The sequence below is a fragment of the Oncorhynchus clarkii genome, chromosome 20, assembly GCF_045791955.1.
Source record: "Oncorhynchus clarkii lewisi isolate Uvic-CL-2024 chromosome 20, UVic_Ocla_1.0, whole genome shotgun sequence".
NCBI classification, from domain to species: domain Eukaryota; kingdom Metazoa; phylum Chordata; class Actinopteri; order Salmoniformes; family Salmonidae; genus Oncorhynchus; species Oncorhynchus clarkii.
The window spans coordinates 25,285,510-25,302,995 of NC_092166.1; the positions used below are offsets into that span (position 1 = coordinate 25,285,510).

General features: G+C 42.1%; 1 protein-coding gene across 1 annotated transcript in view; it reads left to right on the plus strand.

The window, feature by feature from the left end:
* Positions 1 to 241: 241 nt before the first annotated feature.
* The window catches only part of LOC139376125 (histone-lysine N-methyltransferase 2C-like), a 133,598-nt gene continuing 116,353 nt past the window's right edge, over positions 242 to 17,486 (plus strand). The window contains exons 1-2 of the mRNA XM_071118336.1: positions 242 to 1,242; positions 4,951 to 5,139. Of these exons, the coding sequence (XP_070974437.1) occupies positions 4,952 to 5,139 (188 nt within the window). The 5' untranslated portion in view covers positions 242 to 1,242; position 4,951. The remainder of the gene's footprint in view (positions 1,243 to 4,950; positions 5,140 to 17,486) is intronic.

A 17,486-nucleotide genomic window follows, 5' to 3' on the forward strand; every position in this document is an offset into this window, starting at 1 on the left:
ATTTGGTTTGAAGTGAAAGTAAAAGTTGGCAAAAATATAAATATTAAAGTAAAATACAGATACCCCAAAAAACGACTAATGATATGATTAATATGAGGCTGACAAGTGGCGGAATTGCCCTTTAAATCGCAAGGCCTACTGCAGTCCGTTCCACAGGATATGATCAGAGTTCCACATTTTAGAAGTAACCGATACACTTTACCGTATTTATTAAATGCCCATATTCTTCCGCAGGGTCAGGGAGTATTTTCAAGAAATTGTTTTATAAACCTATGGATATTGCATTTAACCTCATTTGCGGTTTTGATTTCTAATACAAGTGAAAATAGTAAAATATTATTAGAAACCATTACATCTCCAAGTGTATCGCTTCGATTTATGCAACGATATTTTCGACCTATATTTTTGGGAGTCCTACAGTCGGGAGTTATTATTTTGTGTCACTTAAACATGGCCACCGTAAAGAGTACGATACAACTTTAATTATTTTGACCAGGTAGAACTCGCCATTTCGTGTTTTTTGACATAGCTAGAGTAAAAAAAGTGTTTTTGTTTATCTGAACACTCGTGTTAGTGTTTCCGGCTGGCCAGCTGAGGCGTCTTTCTGCCGCGGCTGAACAAAATAGAACCAGTTGGCAACGCTCGTGAGCCAGCGAGCTAGCTCGAGGAACTAGCCTTTGCATCGGTTATTTTTGTCCAAAGCATTGGCTTTCTCGTGAAGATTTTGTGATTTTTTTTTTTTTAAAGAAGACTACTTGGAATTCGTGCCTGTTTTGGATTATGGATATTGGCTACATCTTCCCCCTATAATAATAGTTAGTAAAAGGATTAAGTGTGGCAGTTAGCTGAACATTTTATTTGTGCGACGACAGCTGTCATTTGGAGAAAAGAAAGTGATCCATCATGCGTTTGCAATGAAGCTGATCTCTACTGGATTTACATTTTGCATCCTTTTTTCAAATGGGTGATGTTAAACATCGGAGTATTGGTGTATGCGTTCATGCTTTGTTTTTAACAGCGGTGGTATTGCTTTCGTAGCTAACATTGGCGTGGCCACCTAGCTAGTTAGCTACTTCTCGTACAGAACAGAAGACTGAGCTAGCTAACTTATCTAACGTTAACTAGCTGAATGACAGTTGGCGATATCATTATTCCTCACAAATACACTACAAAGTGATATAACTATATATCTCTTACAATTTTGGATATGAAGAAGATAACCTACTATTCATAATTTTGAAGGTAAGTTCTTTTAGCTAGCTATTTCATGTACTCGCTTGCTACATAATTCTCGGATTTGCAGCGGCCGCTCGAGCCTAGTGTTTTTCCGCCGCCTTGTTTGTTCCGTTCTTCGACACAGCGAATCAGCCAAACTAGACGAATTTCTGCTAGAAAATACATTTAGACACGTAAATGCTTCAGTTGTGGCTAAATGCAAGGCTAACGTGTGCTGTGAATCACCGCTGTTGATTCTGTATACTGTAATGTTATGTAGCTAGCGAACCTGTTAGCTAACAACTAGAAGTTGACCAGCTAAGTTAGCTACGCTCGTTTTGATCTCTGTATATTTATTTTTGAGGTCGTCTCATACAAAACATAATGCTAACAAAACTAGATAACCATCTAGTTTACTAGATAGCTATCTACATAGTTGGCAAACTTCTGTATTTGGGAAATGTAGCGAGTTAGCTAGTTGATTTGCTAGCCAAAACCTTTTATCCACACGCTAGTTAGCTAACGTTAGCTACCGGGTAGGTAGCTGTGGAATCATGCATGACTTCTAAAGTGACTTGACTTTGAAGTTTAATGTTAGATAATTGTTAAAACTATCAGGCAGCCTTGGATATCAACACTATGTAGATCCTGACTAACGCTAACTCCCATTTTCAACGGCTCAGCTAAATTAGCTAATGGTAGCTACCTACCGTTTTTAGCTAACTAGTCTTTCAGATACTTTGGCTTGCGATATAGGCAGTTGCATCCCATTTATCATTAATCAAATACCCTGATCATCATCTTAACTCTCTGTATCCCACAAAGTGGGATATCACTAGTCTATTAGTAGGCACATCATATTGTTACTCATTTGCAATGCCATGCAATAGCCTAACAAAGAACCTAGGATGGCTGGCTAGCTAGTTAGCTTGTTTTGGCTGACTTGAGCATGCAGTTGCTTTGTGCTGTACGCTAGTTTAACAAAGGTAGCTAGCTAGCCCAGTGTGTCTGGGGGTACCCGACTGTGCCCACTGCCTTATGAAACCAATGTTCTTCCATGCTAATGTAGTTCTCCGTAGAAACTAATATGAAACATTAAGATTCACGTTAAAGTGTATATATTTAGTCTGTTTACTATAATTGGTCACTACACCTTATTTTATTCCACTTTTTTTATCTAGTCATTGATCTACTTCACGCCCCAGCTTTTCGCCACCCACTTGTGCCTCCTCCTTATGGTCATAGTCTGAGTAGGGCTATAGTGAATCTTTCTTTCCAGAATCCATACTTTATCTATTTGTTATGTTTGTAACCTGTACTTGTTCAAACTTGCTGTCAAGCCTATTGCTCTATAGGCAGACAAGGGCACATAATGTATCAGCCTACTTGCTTGTGTATGACAAAGGCCACATTAAGGGCTGTTGTGATTACCTTTGGGAAGAATGGAATATAGATGTTAAGCAATTGACTTACCAAAGACCGTCCAATCAAGGGGGCTCATCTGGGGTCTACATATTTTGCAGAACCTACATGATTTGGAACAACCCCATGCTCAATTTGTTGATACTGTGCCAGTTATGTTTTTTCTCTCCCATTGACTACATCTAGTCTTAGCTGAACTTCCCACACAAAGATGGCATTGGATGCCACAATAGGTCAAATGTAGGCTCAGTCACAGAATAACATCAAGCTGTGTTTTGGAAAAGACTAAGCTCTCACATAGGTAGCTAGTTCATTACAATCTCAAAATCAGTGCAATGTCCCCCCCTACACAGCAGTATACTGTGCAGTGGAGGGATGGATCCTGGTCATGGCTAGCAGGAATGCATATAATGTCAAATAAGGCACTTCTGGCATTAGCTGCATCCTGTCTAGTCAACCATGGATCCGGTGTAGTAGGCTAGTTCCAGGAAGAGACAGTGTGCCGGAAGAGTCTCCCATTGGCAGTGTCAATCAACTGTCTGAGAGAACAGGGTGTCAGACAAGCCCATAAAAAAATCGGGATGACATCATCTTCAACAGACAGTCAGGCTGAGCTGAAAAGTCAATACACTTATGACTTTTTGTTCTCATTGTTTGTCATAAAACAAATATGCCTACTGCTTTACAGTGTGTCCTCTCGTACTGTTACAATATGATACTGAACAGAGAACCACAGTGGAGCAAACTAATTAATCCACTGTGGAACAAACAAATAGAGCAGGCTTATTTCAGTGGTAAGTAGAGGCAACTTTGGAGGCTGATGGGAGAGGAATGCAAGAACACAAGCAAGGCATCGAAGGACGAACGATCATCCAGACAGAGACATGAGGTCACTGTGGTGGTAGGTAGCTCAGGAAAGGAGAGAGTAGGTATGTGAACTCTTACATTGATAACACTGTCGAATAGGTTGAACATTGCTTCAGCTGATAAGTGATTTTGAAGGACACGTAGAAAGGCCAGATGTAAGTTTTAGGCATTTCCTCGAGTATCATATCTGGAAAAAGATATGCCACCCCTGTTTTGGTAATAAGCTGAGGGATGGGCCTGGACAAATGTAACCACTCTCAAATTCAAAGAGAGCTATGGGTGCCAGAACTGACTATGACAAATGTGTTTTAACCATGTTTTGATTTATACTGAAGAAAAATATAAATGCAACAATTTGAAAGATTTTACTGAATTGCAGTTCATATAAAGAAATCAGTCCATGTAATTTCACATGATTGGGAATACAGATATGCATCATAAAAAAAGTAGGGGTGTGGATCAGAACCAGTCCTCATCTCCTTCGTATAGAGTTGATCAGGATGTTGATTGTGGAATGTTGTCCCACTCCTCTTCAATGGCTGTGCGAAGTTGTTAAGAACTGGAACACGAGCATCCAGAGCATTCCAAACGTGCCCAATGGGTGACATGTCTGGTGATTTATGCAGGCCATGGAAGAACATTTTCAGCTTCCAGGAATTATGAACAGATGCATGCGACTGCGGTTGTGAGGCCAGTTGGACGTACTGCCAAATTCTCTAAAATGCCATTGGAGGTGGCTTAAGGTAGAGAAATTAACATTGAATTCTCTGTTAACAGCTCTGGTGGACATTCCTGCAGTCAGCATGCCAATTGCACGCTACCTCAACTTGAGTTATCGGTGGCATTGTGTTGTGACAAAACGGCATGTTTTAGTGACTGTTTATTGTCCCCACCACAACGTGCTTCTGTGTAATGATTGTGCTGTTTAATCAGCTTCTTGATATGCTTCACCTGTCAGGTAGATGGGTTATCTTGGCAAAATATGAATGATCACTAACAGGGATGTAAATCAATTTGTGCACAATATTTGGGAAATGTACTTTTTGTGCGTATGGAAAATGTTTATTTCAGCCCATGAAACATGGGACCAACACTACATGTTGCGTTTATATTTTTGTTCAGTGTACTTTGTTTACAAACTTTGGAGTAAAATAAGGTTATATTTTGGGTTCTGATGGGGTATGACAGTTGAGGCATTTAAGTTCTGTTCTTCAAGAATCAATGGGTACATTAATTTATGTCTAAAGATGGAAGAGCATCTGCAGATTGACCCTTTTTTAATAATAAATTGTGTAGAATAGATTCAACATTTGATCAAGGCAATGTGATAACTTGTCCGGCACATCTTATTCATACACTGATTCCAAAGTACGTCAAGTAACCAAACCACATATTCAAACAGGCATGATTGTGCACTGATGCCTCTCTCTCCTTCCCTTCGAGAAGAATGTCATCAGAGGATAAGACTGTGGAGCCCTCTGACCAGGGACCCTCGCTGCCCTCCGGCAGTGCAGGGGCCACGTCCACAGGAAGCCCTGCCCAGACAGACAAGCGCCCCAGGGGCAGGCCGCGCAAGGATGCTGCCACCACCACCATTGCACCCCAGGCGCCACCCACATCCAAGACCAGGAAGAAGTATGTTGTTTACCCTCCATATCTTCACAATTCTATTGGTAATTTACATAATTTACATAGACTTGCCTGAGTCATCACAAACACTATAAGTCATTCTTCTGTGAACTTAGTCTGCGTTTTGTTTGTGGTGTTAGAACTGGAAGCTATTCAAGTGGCTATAGAGCCCCACAGTGGAGGTGTCATAATACCCATAAAACCTAGTGGCCAAACGGAAACGGTTCCAATTGTTTTTCCACCATTACTTTTTCCCCATACGGGATTTTAGAAATACTTAAAATAAGGGCTATGTTTCGTGTAAGCTTACCCTGGCGTGACTTTTTGATAACCATGTAAATGTCTCTCAGACAAGCTGACACTTTTATCAATATATTCGTCTCTATATTTGCTCAGATTTTAAAATGGTAATTAGCATCAAATTAGACGTCATGCAAAACTACAAATCCCTGCAAGCTCTTGCATGTCATCTCTAGCTGACCCCTTTGCTAACAGGTATTGTGTCAATTTAAAACTTAATAAACAAGACAGTTAACGGAATTGTCAATTTAAAGAAATGTAGCCAATTTATTCATTACTACATTTGAATTAACATTAGATAGTTAATCCAAATATTCTTACCTTTGCCTCGATTCGGCAGTCTCACCCATATCATCATAGTATTTGTAGTTCTTTATGATATGCTAATTACCTTCTACTCTGGCTTTCATTTTTGGGGTGTAATCACAGGCGAATATATTGATCAAAGTCACCTTGTCCTAGAGAGATTTACACTTATCAAAACATCACATCAGGGTAAGCCTACACGAAACACAGCTCTTATTGTAAGTGTTTCTAAAATCCCCTATGGGAAGAATTAATGGTAGAAAGACGATTGGAACCATTTCCCAGTTTAACCTCTAGGTTTTATGGGTGTTATGACTCATACTGTGGTGTTCTATTCCCCTTCCCCAAAATGTGTTTAAACATTACATAGATACTATCCAAATCTGTTCATCAGGCAAATATCTAATTTTGCAGACTGTTATCCAGAGCTACTCTATGCATAGGTGGCTAAACACATTTATAAATACAGGTAACTCAAGCACAAACCCTTTCCACGGTTTTATTGCATGCAGCAGTACCAACCTGCCTCATTTGTTATATCCATGGCAACACATAATGCAGCTCAGAGAGCTGCACTGTGTAATATGATGCCTACAATTGATCTAACTCTGACTAATTTGATCTGGGGTCACCATATTAGGATATCAAGGAGATGGTGTGTGTGAGCAATCTATCAATCAATCATCCAAATGATATGTTTATGCCATGGCTATAAGGACAGCCGAGACAATTCCCGGTCTAGGTCAAATTAGCTGATAGGTTGGTTGGTGGGAGTGGCAAAGCATGGGTGTAGGTCAACATGTCATTTGCCCCATTATTTATAGCATGCAAGTGATCCAAGGAATACATAGCCTATGCCTGCTATATGGTTGGGCTGTATTTCCCAGCATGCGCTGACGTCCTCACTTGGTTCTTTCCAAGGTCTCCCTTGTTCCAGAATCAAACAGTGGACGGCTGGTCAGGTTATCAGTGTGTTATTATGGTCAGTTGGGTTTGTATGAGAGAGATTGCATCAGTTTTCTGGGACACTCTTGGCGGTGATAATGCTAAAGACCCATGGGACGGTGGAGGGAAGTATGCATTATTACCGATACTTGCGTCTCAGGCAGCACCTTTCATTGAGGGGGAGGGGAAGCTTGCTGTATACATCTCAGATGACTCAATACTAGCATGTTGTTTTTGTAAGAAGAGTAAGATTTGAAGTGTTCATATCAGGAGAATGAACAAATGTAGTCTAGAGCTAGTGATACTGTATTGTCTTTGCAGCATGTATCAACTGGGCACTATTTTGATGTAAATAGGACACAAAAGGCTTCACTTAGAAGTTAGACATTTTGTTGACTAATTGGATACTGCGTTGAATCACCCAGTCATCCACCACTCCGTTCCAGGATAGGGAAATCTGTTCCAGGTTTTCTTGTCGGCTCCCTGAGAGCTGGAACTACTTACCACAGCATTATTTTCAACCTCTTTTTTTTTTTTTTCTCTCTCCTGGTGGTGGGATCATGGGGAGAAGTTGGGGAGTTGGATGTTCCAGACCTTTAGGGTTTTTTGCCATTTCAAGAAAAGTCAAAAGAAAAGACTACACTTCGAAGGCTACATGAGAGCATAAGGACACTGCGCTATAGGCACAGCACGTTTGGAATGGTCACAGACAGGGTTATGACGATATATAGTTGTCTGTACTAGACCTAAATGTCAGATATTCTTATGTACCTGTTGCTCATAAAGTGTATTTATCATTAATACCTTGGTGAATAATCAGAAAGCCCTGGTAATTGTGGAGAGTGATATTCCATGCCAGTGAAGGTAGGTCAGATCAGATGCATCATCAACTTAATACAGGTTGACTTTATGGCTCGTGTGTATGTACTACCAATCTTCTGAATATGGCTGATATCAGACATTAATTTACGTCAGACGTATCTATCTTTACTCAAACAGACATATCTATCTGCTGTAGACGTTGGGCACCAGAGAAGCCCCTTACGGCCTCTCTCCTATCAGACAGTGACAGAGGGAGAGAGGAGCTGGAGATGTCTGGGAACAGCAATGCATTTTTGAATTTATCCTGGTGTCTGTCTACTCTACACCCCCGTGCCGTCATCACTGGGATGCTCCTGGGCTTTGAGGTCGTGGGTTACAACATTATGGAGCTCTCGTCACTGTTAGAGCTGGGCTTATTTTGGGCCTTATGGACTTGCTTAAATATGTGTTGCCATGACGAGACCTCATTACAGAAACAAAGATCAGGGCTATCTAGTGTCTACTTCACTAATCATTTATTGATTTGGTACTTTATGTTGGTATGGCTGTTTTTTTGGTTAACTGTTTCCTGCCCAATGCAGAGTCTTGAACTGTGACATTTAGTCTTCCATCTTGTTGCTGCTTATCTGGAGTAGGAAGTCATTTGGAGGGAGGAGTTGACTTGGCAAACTGGTCGATTTGTGTGTTCTTTCTCCAGTGGCATCAAATTACCCCCTCCCCCTGCATCCTCCCCACTACCCTCGCAAAATGCTGGCTTCTCTCATTTAGACTGTTTGCTCTTCCCACTTAGTGGGCTCACTGTACGTGGTGCTGTTTAATTTGTATCCATGACAATTATCACCTCGACGTGGCCCTCAGATTGGGTTAAGACAGAACTCCTACTGGAGGATCCTGACACAGACAAATCTCTCCTTGTGTGTGTGTGCTCTGTTTATGCACTCTCCATTGATGTTTGTTTACTTTGCTCTGCGGACTGTTCATTTCAATAAAAAGAGGAAAAGGTACATCACCTTGTTTGCAGGTCTGAGTTTTGACTGTAGCAACTATCTGTGTGTCTTTAACTCTGCCCTAATGTCACTTACAGGTAAGTTGTCATCATCATCATCAGAGGAGCCTAGAGGTGAAGGGTGGGGTAGACTAGTGATGGTATAAGAGGTGAAGGGTGGGGTAGACTAGTGATGGTGTGAGAGGTGAAGGGTGGGGTAGACTAGTGATGGTGTGAGAGGTGAAGGGTGGGGTAGACTAGTGATGGTGTGAGAGGTGAAGGGTGGGGTAGACTAGTGATGATGTGAGAGGTGAAGGGTGGGGTAGACTAGTGATGGTGTGAGAGGTGAAGGGTGGGTTAGGCTAGTGATTGCGTGAGACGTGTAGTAAAGTCTCTTGAGCCACTCAACAGGAGGTCGAGTGTGATCTGAGTAGGGCCAAATTCCATCTATTGTGAGAAGCATAAAATGCTGAATTTTCTTCCGTCCGCCTTCCACTGGTAGTTGGACAAGAGTCATTGACCAGCAGCTTGTTTATGAGGTGGTAGCCTAATGATTTTAACCTGATTAAGTGAATATATTATTCAAATACATGTTTTGCGTGCTAGTCTAGGTCTGTAGGCCCGTATACACTTCACAAAAATACAGGGAGGGACAATAACAATAAAACTGACGGGTTCAATGTCCTTCTGATTGTACTAAATAGCTGAAGTAATATGGCCTTTCTGTTCATTTCCAGCTTGTGTCTGTCTGAAGCACAACCTCTGGCCATATTACAACTCTCATCATCCAGATTGATCAACACATGTTTGTGTTTTGTCGTGTTATAAATCACTGGCTTGTTTTTACGTGATGTATTCTCCCATTGGGTTAAAATGTGGCTTGCTTATGTTCAGCAGTTACATTTCGATTAGGCCATAATAATTGTGTCATACCATTTGGGACTGAGAGTAATGGGCTTGGCTTTGATTCTCATATGCTTCCCTGGTTTGATCTATGATGGGAGAATTTAGTTGGGAAGAAGATATCCCAGTCCTAGGCATTCTCAATTACATATTTACCTCAGTTCTTGTTTGGATGATCTCGCTAGCTACTATCAATCTATATTTAAGCAATAAGCCCTGAGATGTGGTATATGACCAGGCCAATATACCACGGCTAAGGGCTGTTCCAATGCGCAACGCGGAGTGCCTGAACACAGTCCTTAGCCGTGGTATATTGGCCATGTATCAAAAACCCTCGGTGCCTTGTTTCTATTATAAACCGGTTACCAATGTAATTAGAGCAGTAAAAATACTTTTTTCGTCATACCCGTGGTATACGGTCTGATATACCACGGCTGTTAGCCAATCAGCATTCAGGGCTCGAACCACTCAGTTTATAATATTGAATGTTTACCAGGTTTCTGTCTGATGTTGATGTTTGTGCATTCAAGCTCATTGAAAGCAGGGAGGGAGAATCATGCTCCTCATTCTTGCCCTCTCTCGTTGCCCACCACGGTACCAGCAGCTTGTACCCATACTCTACCGCACCACTCCTCCTACTTCGCCTTTCCTTGCCCAGCGGCCTCAGTGCCTCCCTTTTTAAAAATCGGGCATGTTTTTTTTTCTTCTGCCGTTGTAATCCTTGGGCGGGCTGCCTAAGCGTTCTTTTCGGGTTGCCCAAGTCCAAACAGTGTTAAACAAAAATGCTTTCATTGTTAACTTAAATGACAAACCAGATGTGAAGTATGTAGAAACGATAATTGACCTTTGCATATACCAAACATTTGGACTACCTTTCTAATATTGAGTTGCACCCTCCCCTTTTGCCCTCAGAACAGCCTCAATTCATTGGGGCATGGACTCAACAAGGTGTCAAGTATTCCACAGGGATACTGGCCCATGTTGACTCCAATGCTTCCCACAGTTGTGTCAAGTTGGCTGGATGTCCTTTGGGTGGTGGAAAATTATTGATAGACACAGGAAACTGTGTGAAGAACCCATTAGGGTTGCAGTTTTTTACGCGGTCCATATATATATATATATATATATATATATATATATATATATATATATATATATATATATATATATATATATATATATATATATTTTTTTTTTTAAAGATCTTTGAGAACTAACAATCACCAAAATAAAAGATTAACATTCAGGGATAATAGAACATTCTAAATTAATTTAGCGGTACTAATAACATCACACTAGCCATAGCAAAATGCCTAGAATTGCAGAATACTAGCTTTAAAACGGCAAACCTTTCTCTCAGCTCAAAAACACAATCCAATTACAAAATGTTTTTTTTATTTTTTATAAAACTGGTTGTTTGGATGCTGATTGGACGAGCAGCGTTTCAATCGGTGCTGTGTTGGCCGTCACAACACACCTATGCCTGCTAACCGTTACTGTTTGTCCAGATCTGCAATAGGCTAACTAGCAATCATACCACACACAAAATCATTCAAAGTTGCACACATTTTCATTATGAATCCACAAGAACAAATAATATTTGTAGAGTATAGCTGATAGGCAGAGGAGAGGCCAGGTGTGTCATTGCGCATAATAACAGTGAGGCACGCTGCTCAAAAAGCTCCCCTATTGATCTTGTTTAGGGACAGTACAATCATCCTACGTAGGCTAGCCTACAACACAACAATGCAATGAATAATTGCATTATTGTTTGAGTACAAAATTCTACAATAGGCTGCAGTGAAAATGCTATTTGAATAACTGCGCAAATGCCCTTTCAGTTGTGGGTCTACTCTCGACAGTTTATTAGGTCTAGAAAGGGTCAGTGGTAGGCAAGTCTGGCTGTACTTCTGATACTGTGTGGCTGTTACTTCTGATACTGAGATGCGCTTTCTGTAGCGTATCATCAATTTCCTAAGTTGTCCTATAATTTATGTGGCCACATATCCCCCAAGCAGGCGCAATTAGGCCTATTCAGGAAAGCTTAACGTGCGCTCTGCCTCCTCCAATCAAATCAAATTGCATTTGTCACATATGCTGAATACAATAGGTGTAGACCTTACAGCTTACTTACAGTTGAAGTCGGAAGTTTGCATACACTTAGGTTGGAGTCATTAAAACTCGTTTTTCAACCACTCCACAAATTTCTTGTTAACAAACTATAGTTTTGGCAAGTCGGTAAATGGTGTGGTCTACAGCTTATCATGAGATACTCTACTTCAGGTGAGCAGAAATTCGAGAACTCCTTAGATTTTGTGCACCAGCTGTTGTTTATTAATATACGTAGGCCGCCGCCCCTTGTCTTACCAGAGGCTGCTGTTCTATCCTGCCGAAAAAGCTGAAAACCCGCCAGTTGTATATTAATCATGTCGTCGTTCAGCCACGACTCGGTGGAACATAATATATTAGTTTTAAATGTCCTGTTGGTAGGATATACGTGCTCGTAGCCAGATTTTAAAAATAGCTATTTTTATTTCTCAACTGTTAATTGTAGCGCTACTCTGATTTGAAGGTTGAGGGTTTGCCTGTCCTTGCAATTAATGTTAGCTTGCGCTTGTTAACATTTAGTTAGTGTCCGCTATGGAAATTCACTAGTATTTTATTTGTGTGTGTGTATTTGTGTGTGTGTGTGTGTGTATATATATGTGTGTATATGTATATGTACAGTGCCTTGCGAAAGTATTCGGCCCCCTTGAACTTTGCAACCTTTTTCCACATTTCAGGCTTCAAACATAAAGATATAGAACTGTATTTTTTTGTGAAGAATCAACAACAAGTGGGACACAATCATGAAGTGGAACGACATTTATTGGATATTAACTTTTTTAACAATTCAAAAACTGAAAAATTGGGCATGCAAAATTATTCAGCCTCTTTACTTTCAGTGCAGCAAACTCTCTCCAGAAGTTCAGTGAGGATCTCTGAATGATCCAATGTTGACCTAAATGACTAATGATGATAAATACAATCCACCTGTGTGTAATCAAGTCTCTGTATAAATGCACCTGCACTGTGATAGTCTCAGAGGTCCGTTAAAAGCGCAGAGAGCATCATGAAGAACAAGGAACACACCAGGCAGGTCCGAGATACTGTTGTGAAGAAGTTTAAAGCCGGATTTGGATACAAAAAGATTTCCCAAGCTTTAAACATCCCAAGGAGCACTGTGCAAGCGATAATATTGAAATGGAAGGAGTATCAGACCACTGCAAATCTACCAAGACCTGGCCGTCCCTCTAAACTTTCAGCTCATACAAGGAGAAGACTGATCAGAGATGCAGCCAAGAGGCCCATGATCACTCTGGATGAACTGCAGAGATCTACAGCTGAGGTGGGAGACTCTGTCCATAGGACAACAATCAGTCGTATATTGCACAAATCTGGCCTTTATGGAAGAGTGGCAAGAAGAAAGCCATTTCTTAAAGATATCCATAAAAAGTGTCGGTTAAAGTTTGCCACAAGCCACTTGGGAGACACACCAAACAAGAAGGTGCTCTGGTCAGATGAAACCAAAATTGAACTTTTTGGCAACAATGCTAAACGATATGTTTGGCGTAAAAGCAACACAGCTCATCACTCTGAACACACCATCCCCACTGTCAAACATGGTGGTGGCAGCATCATGGTTTGGGCCTGCTTTTCTTAAGCAGGGACAGGGAAGATGGTTAAAATTGATGGGACGATGGATGGAGCCAAATACAGGACCATTCTGGAAGAACCTGATGGAGTCTGCAAAAGACCTGAGACTGGGACAGAGATTTGTCTTCCAACAAGACAATGATCCAAAACATAAAGCAAAATCTACAATGGAATGGTTCAATAATAAACATATCCAGGTGTTAGAATGGCTAAGTCAAGAATCTGTGGAAAGAACTGAAAACTGCTGTTCACAAATGCTCTCCATCCAACCTCACTGAGCTCGAGCTGTTTTGCAAGGAGGAATGGGAAAAAATGTCAGTCTCTCGATGTGCAAAACTGATAGAGACATACCCCAAGCGACTTACAGCTGTAATCGCAGCAAAAGGTGGCGCTACAAAGTATTAACTTAAGGGGGCTGAATAATTTTGCACGTCCAATTTTTCAGTTTTTGATTTGTTAAAAAAGTTTGAAATAGTTCCACTTCATGATTATGTCCCACTTGTTGTTGATTCTTCACAAACAAATACAGTTTTATATCTTTATGTTTGAAACCTGAAATGTGGCAAAAGGTCGCAAAGTTCAAGGGGGCCGAATACTTTCGCAAGGCACTGTATGTGTGTATATTTTATACTACTCAAAAAAATAAAGGGAACACTAAAATAACACATCCTAGATCTGAATGAATGAAATATTCTTATTAAATACTTTTTTCTTTACATAGTTGAATGTGCTGACAACAAAATCACACAAATTATCAATGGAAATCAAATTTATCAACCCATGGAGGTCTGGATTTGGAGTCACACTCAAAATTAAAGTGGAAAACCACACTACAGGCTGATTCAACTTTGATGTAAAACAAGTCAAAATGAGGCTCAGTAGTGTGTGTGGCCTCCACATGCCTGTATGACCTCCCTACAACGCCAGGGCATGCTCCTGATGAGGTGGCGGATGGTCTCCTGAGGAATCTCCTCCCAGACCTGGACTAAAGCATCCGCCAACTCCTGGACAGTCTGTGGTGCAACGTGTTGTTGGTGGATGGAGCGAGACATGATGTCCCAGATGTGCTCAATTGTATTCAGGTCTGGGGAACGGGCGGGCCAGTCCATAGCATCAATGCCTTCCTCTTGCAGGAACTGCTGACACACTCCAGCCACATGAGGTCTAGCATTGTCTTGCATTAGGAGGAACCCAGGGCCAACCGCACCAGCATATGGTCTCACAAGGGGTCTGAGGATCTCATCTCGGTACCTAATGGCAGTCAGGCTACCTCTGGCGAGCACATGGAGGGCTGTGCGGCCCCCCAAAGAAATGCCACCCCACACCATGACTGACCCACCACCAAACCGGTCATGCTGGAGGATGTTGCAGGCAGCAGAACGTTCTCCACGGCGTCTCCAGACTGTCATGTCTGTCACGTGCTCAGTGTGAACCTGCTTTCATCTGTGAAGAGCACAGGGCGCCAGAGGCGAATTTGCCAATCTTGGTGTTCTCTGACAAAAGCCAAACGTCCTTCACGGTGTTGGGCTGTAAGCACAACCCCCACCTGTGGACGTCGGGCCCTCATACCACCCTCATGGAGTCTGTTTCTGACCGTTTGAGCAGACACATGCACATTTGTGGCCTGCTGGAGGTCATTTTGCAGGGCTCTGGCAGTGCTCCTCCTTGCACAAAGGCGGAGGTAGCGGTCCTGCTGCTGGGTTGTTGGCCTCCTCCACGTCTCCTGATGTACTGACCTGTCTCCTGGTAGCGCCTCCATGCTCTGGACACTACTCTGACAGACACAGCAAACCTTCTTGCCACAGCTCACATTGATGTGTCATCCTGGATGATCTGCACTACCTGAGCCACTTGTGTGGGTTGTAAGTGACAGCACCGCCAGCATTCAAAAGTGACCAAAACATCAGCCAGGAAGCATAGGAACTGAGAAGTGGTCTGTGGTCACCACCTGCAGAACCACTCCTTTATTGGGGGTGTCTTGCTAATTGCCTATAATTTCCACCTGTTATCTATTCCCAACAGCATGTGAAATTTATTGTCAATCAGTGTTGCTTCCTAAGTGGACAGTTTGATTTCACAGAAGTGTGATTGACTTGGAGTTACATTGTGTTGTTTAAGTGTTCCCTTTATTTTTTTGAGCAGTGTATATATCTCAGCAAAAAAAGAAACGTCCTCTCACTGTCAACTGCGTTTATTTTCAGCAAACTTAACATGTGTAACTATTTGTATGAACATAACAAGATTCAACAACTGAGACACAAACTGAACAAGTTCCACAGACATGTGACTAACAAATGGAATAATGTGTCCTGGAACAAGGGGCGGGGTCAAAATCAAAAGTAACTGCAGTGAATCTCCTCATGCACTGCACCAGATTTGCCAGTTCTTGCTTTGAGATGTTACCTCACTCTTCCATCAAGGCACTGTAAGTTCCTAGGCATTTCTGGGCAGAATGGCCCCATCCCTCACCCTCTGATCCAACAGGTCCCAGACGTGCTCAATGGGATTGAGATCCGGGCTCTTCCCTGGCCATGGCAGAACTCTGACATTCCTGTCTTGCAGGAATTCACGTACAATGAGCAGTTTGGCTGGTGGCATTGTCATGCTGGAGGGTCATGTCAGGATGAGCCTGCAGGAGGGGTACCACATGAGGGAGGAGGATGTCTTCCCTGTAACGCACAGCGTTGAGATTGCCTGCAATGACGACAAGCTCAGTCCGATGATGCTGTGACACACCGCCACAGACCATGACGGACCCTCCACCTCCAAATCGATCCCTCTCCGGAGTACAGGCGCCGGTGTAACGCTCATTCCTTCGACGATAAACACGAATCCGACTATCACCCCTGGTGAGACAAAACCATGACTCCTCAGTGAAGAACACTTTTTGCCAGTCCTGTCTTGTCCAGCGACGGTGGTTTTGTGCCCATAGGCGATGTTGTTGCCGGTGATGTCTGGTGAGGACCTGCCTTTCAATATGCCTACAAGCCCTCAGTCCAGCGCCTCTCAGCCAGTTTTCAGCTGTGCTAACATAATTGCAAAAGGGTTTTCTAATGATAAATTAGCCTTTTAAAATGATCAACTTGGATTAGCTAACACAACGTGCCATTGGAACACAGAAGTGATGGTTGCTGATAATGGGCCTCTGTACGCCTATGTAGATATTCCATAAAAAATCAGCCGTTTCCAACTACAATAGTCATTTACAACATTAACGATGTCTACTCTGTATTTCGGATCAATTTTATTTTAATGGACCAAAAATGTGCTTTTCTTTCAATAACAAGGACCTTTCTTACTGACCCCAAACTTTTGAACGGTAGTGCAAATATTGGACGAAACACACATGCCAAGAGACGACACTACATAAAGAGAGAATTAAGACAACAACATCGCAAGGCAGCAACACATGAAAACACAGAATGGTAGCAACACAACATGGTAGCATTATGGTACAAATATTATTGGGCACAGACAACAGCACAAAGGACAAGAAGGTAGAGGCAACAATACATCACGAAAAGCAGCCACAACTGTCAGTAAGAGTGTCTGTGATTGAGTCTTTGAATAAAGAGATTGAGATAAAATTGTCGAGTTTGAGTGTTTGTTGCAGCTCATTCCAGTCGCTAGCTGCAGCGAACTGAAAAGAGGAGTGACCCAGGGATGTGTGTGCTTCGGGGACCTTTAACAGAATGTGACTGGCAGAACGGGTGTTGTATGTGGAGGATGAGGGCTGCAGTAGATATCTCAGATAGGAGGGAGTGAGGCCTAAGAGGGTTTTATAAATAAGCATCAACCAGTTGGTCTTGCAACGGGTATATAGACATGACCAGTTTACAGATGAGTATATAGGGGCTGAAAGAAGGGAGCGTGGCAGCAGCGACGGCTCGATACTGAGTTACCTGAAGTTCCAGTCATCATGTCGGAGGACTGGAAGAGGGTGGATGGTGAGATGAAGTAAGGCAGAAAGAAGGGCGCGAGGTACAAACTCGAACCAACCTACGAAGTACAAGCAGAGTACTTTGTCCTTTGCGTCGAGTACAGGAGAGAGAAATGCATGGAATACTGCAGTCTACTGGGATTTGTTGTTAACTAGCTAGCCAGGTAACATGGTACACCTGGTCTCTGCACACATTTGGATGGCACAAGAAAAACAGAGGGATAGATAGCCTACTCAGATGCTTCAAAGGTAGGATGCATATGCCTAATCAATGTAATTTTAAGATGATGTTTGAATCTGGTATTTGTCAAATTATTTTTTGGTGGCTAACTTTTGGGAGCAGTGTGTGCGGGAGAGAGAAGGAAGTGTGTGTGTGTGTAAGGAAGGAAGAGTGTGTAGGCTGTGTGTAAAGTTGTCTGAAGAGTAGGCTAAAGATGGTTTCCTATAGGCCTAGTG